The sequence below is a fragment of the Filicampus tigris genome, chromosome 9, assembly GCF_054856515.1.
Source record: "Filicampus tigris isolate MCC_2025a chromosome 9, RoL_Ftig_1.0, whole genome shotgun sequence".
In the NCBI taxonomy this organism is placed as follows: domain Eukaryota; kingdom Metazoa; phylum Chordata; class Actinopteri; order Syngnathiformes; family Syngnathidae; genus Filicampus; species Filicampus tigris.
In genome coordinates, this window is record NC_141225.1 from 9,979,021 (window position 1) to 9,995,308 (window position 16,288).

The following is a 16,288-nucleotide window of genomic DNA, read 5'->3' on the forward strand; positions in this document are numbered from 1 at the left end:
AAAAGGGGAAGTCAACCCAAAGAGTTTATTTTCAAGAATATGCTTTATGCAGGCCCACCATTTCAAAAAAAGGCAGTCTGATTAATACTGTGTTCGTAGAATATGAGTTAAGCAGCTAAATTCATTTAGCCATCTCCCAGTTGCTCAGGGCTCAGGTAACAACCAATCACAGCTCACCTAAATTTCATAACACCAAAAAAATTAACTCAGTTAACTCAGTTTCCTTTACTTCCTGTAGCAGCTGACCTCTGCTCACTGTGCAGACACTTAAAGGAGAGTAACTGTCGCAAAGACAGGCTTTTACGTAGTTTTACTTTAAGAAGTTGCTCCACGGCTCTTTGGAGAAATCCAAAATAATTTGCACACTTCGCAAAGCCAATTTCAAATACCATATTAGTTGTACATCTTTGGTGTTTCGTTAAACTTTTTTTTCCTTTTTTTTTTACAGGAAAATAATCATATTCAGGGATCAAAGAAAGCTATTAGAACAGTCTTTGAATCGAAATATACTTTTCTTTTTTTTCCACATTAATTCCAAGATTTTACTCAAGCAAATATCGTTTCTAAGCTTTGTAAAATATTGCAGTTGAAAAATACGATTAATCACGATCAATTATGGAAAATTTTGCAATTAAATAGTTGATAAATTTAATTGACAGCACTAATATATATATATATATATATATATATATATATATATATGTATGTATACAAACACACACACACAGACAGATGGACATACATACACACTTCACACACATACATACAAAGATGAAAAGTGTAGAAAATATTTCTAATGGAAAAGCTTGTCTGCAGTCATTGTTTCCATCCAAACAGGTTTGTGACTTCACATGTACGTCTCCTGCCCCACCACTTGTGGTGTTGGGTGCATGTTTTTTTTTCACTGGTCAGCACCAAGACTGGACTGTCAGTGGGAGCTAAATTTGGTACTCTGGGTGGGTGATCAGGTTCCCCATCTGTGTGCACACGATACTGTCCCAGTTACTTGAGCGATGTCCTATCTCTCACACCCATAAGGTCCTTGATGCCCCTTCCTGCGCTATACAACTGTATTTAGACATTTACAACTTGACAGAGTAAATCGCAGACTTTTTGTTTTGTTTTGATCATTTTTTTTTAAATATATATTTTTTTAGCTTTCTCTTGGCTAGTTGTGACAATTTCTTGGGGCCTGCTAGGAGGACAACCCTGCTTCTTTTTTGCTGCTGCTTGAGCCGCCATGTTTCTAGCCCTTGTGGTGACGCCAGAGCTGAGGGAGTTTCTGGCCCGGGCGAGAGGGGGAGCGGTACGCCTCATTAAGGTGCGGATACAAGACGGTGAGTGACCCAACAACACACCACTGGAGTGACTGGACAACGTGTTGGTTGTGTTTCACTGGCTTTGCTGTGGTTTGTGAGTTGTTCTACATTGTTGTCATCGGGCCTTTTTGGAATCTTTTCAATCACCATTTTTGGAGTGAAAATATGAATTGTTAGGGGTCCAGAACACGACATCCAAAAGTCACTAAAGAAAAATCTGACCTCGACACCCGTTTGGCTATTGGACACAAAATTGGGTTTACATATCTAAGATAATAGGTCACACACAAAAAAGTCTCAAGGACCTACCCCTGAAATGGAACAGGAAGTTAACCATTTGGTTTGAAGTAGCTGTTTTGGGCTGATTCCAAAGCCAGGAGTCTGATCATTTTGAGGGTTTGCCATCCTTTAAGACAAAATGACTACGAGGGCCCATTCGTTGACTTTATTCTTGGAATTTATGGTTGTTATGATGATTCCAATTACATTGCATAAAAGTATGTATTTTAGGGGCCCCTAATGGGACTCCCAGAGTCATTCGGTACAGTAGTTAGAAAAAAAAAAAAAGTCAGCCCCTGACACCCATTTGACCAATCAACATGAAATTGGGTGTAAACATCTATCGTAACAGGACACACACAAACGTCTCAAGCACTCAAACCCGAAATTCAACAGGAACGCGGCCATTTTTGTTTTAAGTAACAATTTTGTCTGGGTTTCAGGGCGAGGGATCTGGTCATTTCATGAATCTGCCTTGAAAAAGGGGTTCTCAGTGCCCATTCGTCAACTTTAATGCTGGAATTGCTTTTTCTTATACAGTTCAAATGCCTTTTGAATCAAATATAAGTAGCTTGAATTATGGTGTCAGTTAAAGAAACTATAAATCATTGTTGGAGCATATGAGCAATAAAAATAAGTATAAAGCATCATGCGACCCCTGACTCGAAGGGACTTTTATATGATACTTAAAACATCTCGTGTTGCCTTATAATCAATGTCTTTTTCGCTAGTCTAACCATGCATGGATTCAGATAATATCCATATAATGGTAAAACAAAACAATAAATGGAATGAACTAAAGAATTATTCGAATGGTGCCTTGATTACAACAGTGGTAATGTTCTTGCTTATCATTTCAAAAATTTCAGGGGAAAAAAAGGCAGTCTGATCTGACACTTCTAAGAAACAAACAACAACATAAAAAGATTTGGAGGCAGTAACGGGAGAAAGGGAAAAAACATTTGAAGGCAGCTGCTGAAGTGTTGTCGGAAAAAGTTCAGCAAGGCCAGTGTTTTCTAGGTACGTTCATGTGGTGTGTGCATCTGACTCTTGTGTCACGCCACTCATGACTCTTGTTATTGTGTACAGACCCTTTTTTAACATCGGTGACATCACTCATTTGCTTCACCTCTTCTTTGGGTGGGTCATGTGAACCTAGGGTCGCCAACTTTCTCACTCCTAAACAAGGGACAGGTGCACGATGCCACGGTGGTGTGAGCATGATGTATGAATTTTGGATTTTTTTTTCTAATTTTCACGTTGATGCTGAAACCACATTCACGTAAAAATAAGAAAAAAAGAAAAAAAAATGGACAAAATCTTTTTCACAGGACGGCGACAATATGTCACCTCATATGAAACCTCATATATGAAACCACAATTTGGCTCTTTTCATCAAAAAACAGGGGTAAGAAATCTGAAATGTAAAAGAGGAGTGTGACTCACCAAATTTATTTTTTCCATGGATATTTCTGGCTGCTTTTGACTGACTCAAGCAGTCTTCTGTCATTTTGCGCTGCCAGAGAGAAGTCCTTACATGACAGGTGGGGTGATTGCCGCTTGTTCTGAGGTTGACGCTTTATCTGATCTAGGATCTGTCATGTGTAGTACTGAGAGTCTCCATTAGGAGCGCTGTAATGCGCTATCACTGTTTAAGAACCAGCAATGTATGTTCGAGCAAGTATACAAGTAAAAGACATTGAGCTGCCAAGTGCCAACCCGTCTTATATTACAGGATTGCAGTTTTCTGTATTTCTTTGCAAGCGTTGATAGTCAATATACGGGACATTTAAACTCCCGTATGGGACAAACCAAATTAGCCCAAAATACGGGACGTCCCGGCTAATACGGGTCAGTTGGCAAACCTATGTGAACCAATTCCTGCCCATTGGCAGGCAAGCCTTTGACTACTTTTCATCATTGACTCATTTATGACTAAATCAGCTAGCTAACAAGTGGCTTGGGCGATAGAAAATGGCCACCATGTTCCACTCCAAAAAAAAAACATGACCCAACATAACTATCTAGCACATACATTTATGTAGAGAAAATGGGTGACTTGTTCCTCTAAAAAGAAATGTAACATTAGCTTGCACAGCTAACTAGCAGATTGACTGATGACTAGAAAATTGCTGCTATGCTCAAAGACAAAGCAACATTAAATCAATAAGCTATCTAGCAGATATCGATACGAAATGCAAGATATGCTGCGCCAAAAACAAAGCAACATCAGCTCAATTTGCCGGCTAGACGATAGATAGATAGATAGATAGATAGATAGATAGATAGATAGATAGATAGATAGATAGATAGATAGATAGATAGATAGATAGATAGATAGATAGATAGATAGATAGATAGATAGATAGATAGATAGATAGATAGATAAAATGGTGTACTAAAGAAGCTAAACATAACATCCCACAAGCATGTGTTGTAATGCAAGGTAAGGTATGTAATGTCTGCCTGGTGTCACTTTCAGAACAGCTGGTGCTGGGTGCCTACAGGGAACCAGAGCAGAGCTGGGACCAGGACTACGACCACTTCCTTCTACCTCTGCTGGACCGGCAGGAGCCCTGCTATGTGCTCTACCGCCTGGATTCCCACAATGCACTGGGCTTTGAGTGGCTCTTCTTATCCTGGTCACCCGATCAGTCTTCTGTATGTCGCTCCGGTCACCACCTTTATCCTTCCCTGATCAATACACTAGAAGCAGTCAGTTATTAGCGTTGCCCGCAAAAAGTAATGCACAGTTCATGGATAGCTGAAATGTTGGGGTCGATCATTCAATCTGCTAGTTAGCTAATTGAGCTAATGTCACTTTGCCTTTTAGCATAGCATGTCACGTACTATCTGATAGCTCGCTAGTTGAGCTACTTTGCCTTTTAACATAGCGCGTTTACATTTTCTATAGATAAATCGATCTGCTAGTAAGCTAACCGAGCCATAATATTACTTGCTAATCAAACAAATTTCCCATTGCCTATTAGCGCAGCATGTTGCCCATTTGCTTTGTTCTTGGTCGCTAAGCAAGCTATTGTACGTCTGTCATGCGTGACTTTATATTGTGAGTGGTTATTTTAATTTCATAATACTTTTTTGAACTTATCTAGCGATTTCACTTTCCATGAATCCATCCGACAACCAAATAGCACCAGAATGTGAGTAGTGAGATTTTCAGATAATATCATTCCCAAATAAAAGACTAAAGATTTGTTTTCAACAATGGCTGGTGTGTTCAGATGTAATTGTGTGTGTAACCAATGGACTACATGGCAATTCATCAACTGATCTCAATCTAGAGTCATCACAACAACAAGCATCTGACTGTTGGCATCACAAGCTATCGGGGATCTTGGCAATATAAATTCAGATATCCTCTTATGTAGCCGCCAGTATGAATTACTGATAAGATGATGATGTTAGGTTACACACTCGTAAAGGCCGCATCATCTCTTTCTAATAAGTTAACACTTTGCATGACTTAAAAAAAATGGGAAAAAAATCACTCACTCTCGGGGCCAATGCCAAGTAGTGCTTTTCGTTACCCTGAAAAGGCTAATTCAACTCAATGTTATTTAAGTTACAGTTGTAATCTTATGCTACTAAAGTCTACAATTATAAAAAGGTAATCTTGTGACCTTCAAAGGATAATTTTCAAGTATTGAATTGGTAATCTTATTATTTAGAAGTCATAATCATACTATTTTAAAGTCATAGTGTATAATAATAATAATGCACCTATGAATTATCAAGGCAAAAAGTCACCTATTTTTTTAAACAAAAGTAATATCCCTCTATCCATCCATTTTCTATGATACTTATCTCAAGGTCCCAGGAAGCTGGAGTTTGGGCAAAAGGTAGACCACACCCTGTACCATACCTGTGAATTTACACGTTTTCCCCATATTTGATACGTTCTTTGATCATTTCAAATTGTGTACGGCGTATAAAAGTTTTTGTATTGGAATTAAAAAATGTTTTTTATTAAATCTTTTTTTTTTGTTAGACCGATCTCGTCTTGCTTATTTCGGCTTTAATCCGGATCGTCTCGGTCGCTGGTAGCAGACGACAACGTTATTTGGTAAATAAAATAAACTTGTTTACACAAATTATCTTTGTTCTTATTCTACATAATCTGTCATGCTGTGAGTAAATAGGTGCCGCGTTGTGTTTGTAAGGTTTATTATCGCTTAATAAGGGCAATTGGCTGAAGTTGACAGTTATGCTTTATTGATTGCCAGTCATTCAAAGGGCTTACATTGTCATTTAGCGGGAAATTAACCCACACCGCCTGTGCAGAAGTCAGCCGAATGAACTGTACCACACATACCATAAGTGACTTAATCAACTAATAGTTTAACAAAAATAATATTGATCCAAGAAATATCGTATGTTTAGAAGAAAAAAAATTACATCTATATATTTTAGACAGAATTTTGTTTTTATTGTTTTGGATGATTTTTCGAGAAACAAAGTGTTGACTATGCATTTACAATGCTCAATTCAGATTTTTTTTTTTTGCGTTAAATCTCGTAATTTATGTAGTTTTGCAATTTGCAAAAATGAATGTGACTTCTAATATGAACAGAATGCATCCGTGATGTGACACGCATGCGCACCAAACAATACATTACATGGCACAGTTTTTATGGAAGCAAATATGGCCCCGCGTGTACATCTCGGTCACTTTTGTATTTTGCATTTGTGGCAATTCCAAGGATTTTATGCTTGAACTGTCCTGTGAACCAATATATTTATCAGTTCTAAAACATCTTCTTTCCGCCGGTGACTGTTTTCTGATGTTTATCGTGCCCTCTGGTTTGTTGACCAATTGTGACGTTTTCGCCTTTTGATAAAAAGTTGCCAAAACGAAAAGTTAGATAATTTACAGAGAGAAAAAAAAGTCCCTGTTTGTCTGCTGGTTCCAGGTCAAAGACAAGATGCTGTACGCTGCCACCCGGGCCACCGTCAAGAAGGAGTTTGGCGGTGGCCATGTCAAATATGAGATGTTTGGCACACTTGAGGTCAGAGTCTATTTGGTTGGCAGTGTGCAGCAGTGACGTGTGTTTGAAAGGGGCTCGCTCTACTGTATCTCTTTCCTCTCCTCCCCTCAGGAGGACGTCTGCCTGTCGGGCTACCAGCGTCATGTGTCGTCATGCTCCGGTCCTGCCCCGCTCACACTTGCTGAGCAGGAGCTGCAGAGGATCAAGCTCACTGAGGTGAGACGTCAAAACAACCTTGGTGGTGTTCTCATTGCAAAAGTATTTAACCCCATTGCCCACATTTTCCCATTCCCAAAATTATTTTTTTCCTTTAAATGGTGACAAGATGAAAACAAGTTTCTGGAAATTTTTTAAAAAAGAATACCCACATCTCACATGTGCATTGTTATATTTTTGCAAAAGAAAACAAATTGTATGTTTAAAAAAAAAAAAAAAATCTCTGAAAAACCTTTTCTGAAAAGAAAATACTTTTTCTTCCTTGAAAATATAAGTTATCTTGAAAATAATACACAACTTCTGTTCTTGAAAAAATAGTTTTCTGTAGTGTAACTTAGTCTTCCATTATAGTATGACTTGAATAGTCTTTTGTATACTGTACATATTTATGTACATTGTGCTGCCCTATTTGAGTTTCCGCTTACTTTAAATACATTTTTGGGTGAGAAAAAAATCTGAAATTTCATTAATGTGGGAATTTATGTGTCAACTTTAGAGGTAAAACAATATTTATTCCATTTCAGGTGGAACAAAATGTGGGAAACGTCAAATGGGTGTGAATACTTTTGCAATGCACTGTATGAATGGTGCTTGAGTGAAACATTCTGACAACTAACCTGCGACTGTGATTGCTTTCACAGGGCAGAGTCAAACAGGTATGTGTTTACCAGGCCTGATCTTGGGGACCAACTGCACTGCGTTTCACTCTTAAACTGATTAATTCATTGTGGCCTAAGGAGTAGCTCTTATGGTACAGTATCAAGCACAAGCATCAAATATCAAATGTATATTATTTATGGTTAATTGCGTGAAGCAGTACAAGAGAGATGATGCCATGAAACTCATCGGTCAGGTCGATGATCATGATCGGGTCCACAGTATCTACGAGGAGAACTTCGCCAATGTTGGTGGCAAGCAACTCGGTCGGCAGGGTATCGATGAAAGCAGCAACAAAGAATATGTGATGTGCCTCTTCATTGAAAGGGGTGCATTTAAGAGTTAGTTCAAGTTCTAGTACACTCACCTGGTGTTAATTTTTATTCACAGAGCATAATAATTGCCATTTCAGTGTACCGATAATTTTATAGTTATGGGAACGTTTTGGACCAGTCAATTATGTTCTTGGGAGTTGTCTGGTTTTGCGATGACATCTGTTAGGGTTGCGTGGTAGAGGACCAAAATGCAGGGAGGCAGGAATGCAAGGTAGGGATGCAGGATGTACTGAACAAAATAATTTATGAACAAAAACACCAGCAGAGGTACTGTGGAAAAACTAAATCAAAAGCACTAACAAAGTCTTGAAAAGACCAAAATTCAAATTAACAACAAAACACCAGGAAACAAAACACAAAACAACCTGACGGTGACAACCATCCGACAAAGACTGACAGAAACCTGGGAACTCAATAGGATCAAACTGACCAGACGAAAAGGAACAACTGGAACAGAATCATGACAACATCAAAGACATCTTTAAAAGACTATCAGTAAAAGACCCCCCCCCCCGCCCCCCCATAGCTTCTTAATTGCTTAAATGATATTAATTTAGAATATCTGGAAAAAAATATTAAGCTTTTAACTGACCCCAAACCAAATTTGAACCACGACATCCTGGCAAAATGGGCGAGGCTAAATGGAGAGGGTCAGTTTTTTTTACACGGCTTGTTAACAGATACAACAGTAGTTTATCTGTGTGCTTTGCACTGTTGCTGCCAGATGTTGATGCTCATGCACTTGTTTATGTGTGTTTTGGTTTATGCAAGTGTTCTGAAAATGTCACATGTACATGTACGCGGACAATATGATAAGTCAATCATAGGCCGTAAATAGGATTTGGACCAAGTAAATCCAACCTACATGTATTTGAGAGGGAAAGAAACAATGCAGCTTGTTGTACTAGAAAAAGCCGCTCTGCTGTGCTGTGAGAGCTCATTAGGTGTATTGCTGGAAATTATCCAATTTCACTCACTTGGTCTAGAAAATTTATATGTATTTACGACAAATAATGTATCTTTGTTATCTATGCCAACAATTTACAGTGCCAGGCGGCACAATTAAATGCTCTTTGACGAGACGGCAGAGGGTGCAATTAATTTGCGTATCCACCTGTTGCCATTCACACACCGGAATAGCTTCGTTTTTAACGAGACAGGCCCATATTTCAAATCTGATTAAATGAAAACAAGATCATTATTATTTCAGCAAATATACAATATTTTTTTGTTTAGTGGTGTGCTGTGTAATTTTCACAATATAAAATATGTGACTTCGCTCAATAAGGGTTGAGAAACATTGAGTTATCAATTTTGGACCATCGGGTGATGATGATTTGAAGGAACGATGTATATTCTTGGCGAGATCTCGAAAAGCTTTTCTCAATGTAGCCTAAAGCCTTCCTTGAATTCGACTCAAGTCTGTTCTTTGGCAACAACTATTTCAAAAGATTCAATTACATTAAAAGGTGAGATGTGTGCTTGCTGCCCCCTGCAGGTGACAGCAGAGAACAACGTGGATAGTAAGCAGCAAACCCTTCAAGGCTTGGCGTTCCCGCTGCAGGAGACGGCCAGACGAGCCCTCCAGCAACTTGCTCAGAAGCAGATCAACTACATACAGCTGGTCAGCGCCCCACCACAATCACATATAACGCCAAAATAATTCAAACACTGAAAGACCACCTCCATTCGCTTAGAGACTCGATGTGGAGCGGGAGACCATCGAGCTGGTTCATTCCCACCAGACGGAAACGCGGGACTTGCCTTGCAGGGTTCCCAAAGACACGCCAAGATATCACTTCTTCCTCTACAAACACTCCCATGAAGGCGACTACCTCGAATCCATCGGTACGCCATTATCGAGTCCCATCATGCTTGATTTTGTATTTGGATGGAATGTCTCCACAAATGACCCCCTGACACCAGGCTTATATTTAGCAGCAGAAGTCAGACAAGATCAGCCGTCTGAAATAGCTCGGACAAACTTGCAGTAATTCAATTTCACAGAACGACTTTTCTGTATAAAAAGTAGCATGGTGATCAAGTAGTTAGCATGTCTGCCTCACCGTTCTGAGGATCTGGGTTTGAATCTTGGTTGCGGCGTTCATTGAAGAGTCTAAATTGTCTGTGGATGTGAATGTGAGTGTGAATGGTTGTTTATCTCGACTGTATGTACTGTACCTTGCTCCTTTAGTCGGTTAAGCCATGACCCTCATGAGGACAAGCGCCGTACAAAATGGGTGCATGGACAGATACTGTATAAACCACTCGCGGCTTCTCCGAATTCATTGTGGGACACCATTCAGGGGAATCAACAGAGCTAAATCAATGTTCTGAGCCATGAATTAAGCCACATCATGCGGACTTGTGGCATCATGTGTCATTTGTCCATTTAAATACAGACATAAAATGCAAACATCAGCAAAAGAATCTAGAGCGGTTCCCACTCAATCACAGTGGCACAAATAGACAACTATTCACAGTCACATTCACACTTATGGACAATTCAGAGTTTTTAATGACTCCAACATGTATGTTTTTGGAATGTGAGATGAAAACGGAGTACTCAAAAAAAAAAAAAAACAGGCAAGGGGAGAACTTGCAAACTCCACATAAGATAGCCAAAATTCTCAGGCGTTCAACTGTGAGACTCAAATGTGGCAATGTGGAAAATGTAATTTTATATTTACTGTAATAAAGTTCCCATTATGTTTCCGGTCAAATTGACTCATTTTAAAGTTTGAAACTCTAAAAGATATCTTTTAATAATGTAAAAAAAAAAAAAAAATTACTGACTTTTTATATTTATTACAGTATGCTGCATATGGCGTGTTTCTACTTACTGCGTACAAATTTGTCACAGCAATCTGATTGGACGATGAGTGCTCAGAGGTAGCGCATCATTTGGCATCATTTCATACAGTGGCTGATAAGTATACACAAAAATGCAACAAATCATACGTGCTAGTTTACGCTTTTACCACACACTTTTGACAGTCATATCATATCAATCACTAAAACAGCCTTTTTTTCCAGCTGAAAAACATCCAGATTGAAGGATTGCATGTTCCCAGCAGACCAGGAGAAGCTTATCTGTGTTCAGTAGGCTTGGCTATTTTAACGATCTTCTGACTAGACTCTCTCGAAATTGCATTAAACAGCTGTAACTCGGGTTCTGGCCAAAACAAAGAGATCAGAACACTGGCTCCAAGTCAACTGTCGAATACACTTTAAAGTTCTTGCAACTGGTCTATAAATCTGAATGGTTTAGGTCCTGATTACATGAAAGAAATGCAAATTGAATATATCCAATAGTCAATGAGTGGAGCTCTTATGCTGCACACAAATAGAATAAGATGACAACAGAAGTGAAGTCAGCCCCAAATGTGATTACTTTCAAATCCAGGTTAAAAACTACCTGTTTGCTTTTTTCCCATACTTATGATTGTGGTCTTTTAAAGCATTTCAAAAGTCAATTTTCTCAATTTTTTCTTTAAAACTGTATGTTCTTTTAGTCATTTTACTCAGATACTTTTTATTTCTTTACCTTATTTTTAAATGTATTTATTTATTTTGTTTGTAAATGCTTTTGAATGTTGCACTTTTAAAGCGGAAGTCAACCCAGGCATATTTATCCCAAGAATATGTTCTATGCAGGCCCACTAGTTGAAACAAGGCATTCTGATAAATATTGCGTTTGTGCAATAAGTGTTAATCCACTCGTTTTTAGCCATCTCTGGGGGCGGCCATTTTGTCTTCTGTCGCCTGAAAATGACATCACAACTGCTCACAGCGACCAATCACGGCTGACCTGTTTTCTGAATCTGAGCCGCGATTGGACGTCGTGAGCAGTTGTGATGTCATTTTCAGTCGACAGAAGACGAAATGGCCGCCCCCCAGAGATGACTAAAAACGAGTGAATTAACAATTATTCCACAAATGCAATATTTATCAGAATGCCCTAAAAAAATGTTTGCGTTGACTTCCCCTTTAATTATGTGAAGCATATTCAGTCGCCTTGTGTATGAAATGCGCTATATCAACAAAGCTGCCCTACCTTGTCTTACCAACTCTTAAGCACATTTACAAATAGAAAATCTATCAGAAAAAGATAATTGGTACCGGAGGTGATGGTTTGAGCCTTTGCGTCAATCAAACATCTGTCATCCTGTTTTCAGTGTTCATCTACTCCATGCCTGGATACAGCTGCAGCATCAAGGAGCGAATGCTCTACTCCAGCTGCAAGAGTCGACTCCTGGAGGAGGTGGAGAGAGATTACCAGCTGCAGGTTGCTAAAAAGGTGAGCGGGAGTTGTACACGCATCGAGAATTCAGTGGAGCAGCTGCAGGAAAAACAATTCCTTTGAAGACACTGAGGTCATGTGCGCTTGTGTTTTTCATTTCTTAGAAGTTGAAGCTCAAAAAATCATGACATGCTTTGTATTTTTGTGGAGGATTTTACAGACTCATAAAACAAGCTATGCAAACTGCAGCGTGGCAAATACATTATATGCTCTCTCTCTCTCTCTCTCTCTCTCTCTCTCTGTTTAGTTGGAAATTGACGACGGAGATGAGTTGACGGAGGCGTTTCTGTACGAAGAGGTCCATCCTAAGCAGCACGCCTTCAAGCAGGCCTTTGCCAAGCCGCGCGGCCCCGCGGGCAAGAGGGGGCATAAGCGCCTCATAAAGGGCCCGGGCGAGGCCGTGCAGGACGGCTAGAGGCGGACAAAACGTCTCGCCGAGGTGTTTCTCAAATAGCGCCACCTTGTAAAATAATGACACTGACACATGGTCAGGCCCACAACAAAGAGCTCAGTGTCCAATTCCTTGTGAGGACAGGAGACATTTGTGATTTGTAGGCTGGTCTCGCTCTAAGTATAGTTCAGAATAATATTGGGGCGTTTAAAAATATCTGAAAAAGCTCAACACCCTTATAGTATCTTTATTTTCATACACACAAATGCAGTGGGAATGCTGCACTGGGGGGAAAAAACAACTTTTCTGCTATTTTTGCATGGATGCAGTATTCCTTGACCCATTGATACTCTACCACAAGTTTTTTTTAACATTAACTGCATACTTAAAGAATAAATTGATCTGAATGCACACTTAAATAATCTGTTTTAAAGCGTAAGTCAACCCAAATATATTTTTTTCAAGAATATGTTCCCCGCAGGCCTCCTAGTTGAAACATGGCATTGTGATTCATTTTGCGTTTGTGGAATACAAGTTAAGCAGCAAAATGTACTCGTTTTTAGCCATCTCTGGCGGCAGCCATATTGTCTTCTGTCCACTGAAAATGACATCAGAACTGCTCACAACGACCAATCACGGCCGACCTGTTTTCTGAAACTGAGCCGTGATTGGTCGTTGTGAGCAGTTCTGATGTCATTTTCAGTCGACAGAAGACAAAATGGCCCAGAGATGGCTAAAACATGTGGACTAACACTTATTCCACAAACGCAATATTTATCAGAATGCCCTGTTTCAACTAGTGGGCTTGCATAGAACATATTCTTGAAAAAAAAAAGTTTGCGTTGTCTTGAAGTAAAGAACTCTTACAGTCAATGTCAATCAAAATGATTACTTTCAAGTATTTGTTTCTCATCCCACCAACAGTCATGGTTTCATGAAATAAAATGCACACATATACCAATCTTGCCCGATACATTTCTAATACAAGCGGGAACAAACCTAAGTCACAAGCAGCATTTACAATTGTGGAAAAATCAAGAGACTTTTCTGTCATTGGGCTTTTCGACATGATTTGAATAAACGAGCCACTGATCGGAGAATGCAAAATGGTGTCGGACGTCCGTGACAATTGATCACTCTGATTGGCTGTTAGCTAGTTAGCATGGTGACACAAATATCATTAAACTATGTTGGTTGGTCCCAGAAATGATCCAATAGAGAACTAGCAGAGGGAAATACATTAAATATGCAAGAATTATGGGGGATTGCAATTCAACACAGATGAGAAGCAGCAACTAAATATTAGTTGAGTGCTATACAGTATACAGGGAAGCTAAAAATAGTCAGCAGTTTTCAGTTTATACAGTAAACTTATTTTTTCATAGTCAAATATTAGTGTGTAATTTCCCAAAACAAACAGCACAAGACGAACGCTATGGAGTGGCCATCTTGGTCCCCAAACAAAAATCCAATAGACAGCTAGCGAGGGGACATTAATATTGCGGTTTCTGAGGCAAAACTCTGATATACAGGCGAATTCTGGGATGCTTAATGTTACATTTTCTTCCACTTCTGGAACAGAAGAAAAACATTTGATAATTCATTTTCATTATTTTATTAAGAGTAATTCCCAGTGTGTTCAATTGTATGCAAATAAAAACGTTTTTTTTAAGGATTAGGAGCTTTACTCACTAAAACCAACTATTATTATTCTGAACACAACAGTATGGGCAAACTAGGGCGTAAGTGATAATGTGAAGCCAATCTTTTTTTTTTTTTTCCCATTCTGTTGAACTCTATCAGAATAGCTGATTTGTTTACAGTATGATAGACTTGCACAATAAATCTGCAGTGGCGTTTTAAACACATTTTTGGACCAGCAATGTTTGTAAGAAACCGAACGAAAATGAACTTCCAAATAAAAATGTTTTTACTGTGCTAAAGATGTCTTCACTCAGCATGCAGCTGTTAAGCATGTCCATGCATGGATAAGTGAATTATCAACTCACAGGATTAAATCAAAAAACATTTGGAAACCACAGTGATATGTAATCATGCTAAAAAAGCACCGCTGATAAGAAGTGACTTGAAAAACAACATTTGGCACCCATGACCCTCTACTACCACACGACTATCACTCAAGATCACGAGGATCATTGATCTGGATAGGAATTTCCAGGAGCATCGGAAAAAGAATAAAAAGATAAGCCTCATTTAAAGCCCTTTGGCACCATTTATTACCCTTTAGTAGCATTAAGCGTGGCTTTTTCTTTGTTTGTTGTGGCACCACAAAGAGACTTCCCTCTCCCGAGTCCAGCTCTTCCGCGGGAATCCCAAGGTGTTCCCATCGTCTCTCGAGGCGAGCCCGACCATGTCTAGTTGGCACTTCTCGACCTCACACACCAGCTCACGCTCCTTCCCCGATATTCCACATCCCGAGAGTCATCTTCCATTGCCGGGGATCGGACCTAGGTCAAGGTCCATGCCATCGGCGGCCATGAGTATGGGGACCCACATTATCCTTTTGGGCTGCGCCCCATGGGTGCCTTCTAGCCCCGCCTCTAGGCTCCAAAGGGAGGCCCCAGTGACCCGTGTCTGGGCAAGGGAAAACCATTTCCAATATAGTTGTAATCATCATAGGGGGCTTTGTCTGGTCCCTCATCTAGGACCTGTTTGCCCTCACTAAAGCAACACTCTGCCATATGTCAATTTTTGTTGATTATGGCGGCGCCAAGTGGACAAAAGCGGTAGTGTTTTGACGAAAGTCAACCACATTTTGTATCGTGAAATCCTGAGCTCTTGCTGGCCTGCAAATTTAACTGAATTACAGTTCTATTTCCAGTGGCTGAGTGAAAGATGAATAGTGATGCGGTAATGAATGTAATTTTGTTTAAACAATACTTGTTTTTTTTTTGTTTGTTTTGGAGATTGTGCCATGACACCAGTAACAGCGTGTGGACATTCGAATAGACTTCCGTCCTTATAGCGAAAGGAGGAAGTTAGTATGCCGTAAAGCAATTCAGGACATTTGTATTTTTTTGTGTGCCAGGGTTGCTCCCATCCTCCTCAAAGTTGCTTAGTGCCAATAAAAACGATACAGACCCCCCTAGAGCATGGCAAAAGTCCCAATCAACTACTTGTAAGTCAATGTTTCATCAAAAGAGTTGTGAAAACAACAGGTCGAATTCTTGCCCAGTGCTGCTTTAAAACAAACAGACTGAGAATGGCATTCACTGATATTGTCTATCTTTAGCCAAATAATCTATCCATTCATTTATTACGACAGCTTACTGTGTGAGTTGTGAAACTTGCGTGAGTAGGTCTTATACTGCCCCTAAGAGGCCAAGATACAGACTCCAAAAGGAGCAGCAAAATGTCCATTGAAATAAAGAAAAAAAAATAGTGCCACAAGCTATTAAATTCTTTACATTCAATTGAATTATAATTACTGTAAGATTTTCCAAAGTACAATTTTGTATAGTGTTATTTTTCTTTTTAAAAACAAATTTTAAGCATTTTTTTCAGGGGGGGGGCTATATGGTGTTTCCATTCAATTCAATGGAGAACAAGGATGATTTGAGATACAAGCATGGTCAATGAACAAATTAAACTTGTATGTCAAGGCATCACTTTTAACGGAAGTTGTGTATTCGTGTTGATTGTATGCAAACAATAACCTTACTGTTTTTTTCCAGTGGCAAGCTACTTCCTGGTTCATGGGAGTAAGAAAGAATGAAGCCTGCCATTTGGATTCTGAGATGGACTGCACAATTCAAGCCATA

General features: G+C 39.3%; 1 protein-coding gene across 2 annotated transcripts; it reads left to right on the forward strand.

Annotated features, from left to right (window-relative positions):
- Window positions 1–1,030: 1,030 nt before the first annotated feature.
- twf2 (twinfilin actin binding protein 2) lies at window positions 1,031–16,285 on the forward strand. Of its 2 annotated transcripts, XM_086040507.1 has the most exons (10): window positions 1,031–1,337; window positions 4,081–4,259; window positions 6,530–6,625; window positions 6,716–6,820; window positions 7,462–7,476; window positions 9,311–9,436; window positions 9,510–9,660; window positions 11,991–12,112; window positions 12,363–12,554; window positions 16,202–16,285. In XM_086040507.1, exons 1-9 carry the CDS (start codon window positions 1,241–1,243, stop codon window positions 12,528–12,530), a joined length of 1,059 nt encoding a protein of 352 aa, XP_085896633.1. In that variant the 5' UTR covers window positions 1,031–1,240; the 3' UTR covers window positions 12,531–12,554; window positions 16,202–16,285. The 2 variants fall into 2 exon arrangements, with proteins under 2 accessions (XP_085896633.1, XP_085896632.1); XM_086040506.1 differs by lacking the exon at window positions 16,202–16,285 and having other exon boundaries at window positions 12,363–13,094.
- Window positions 16,286–16,288: the final 3 nt, after the last annotated feature.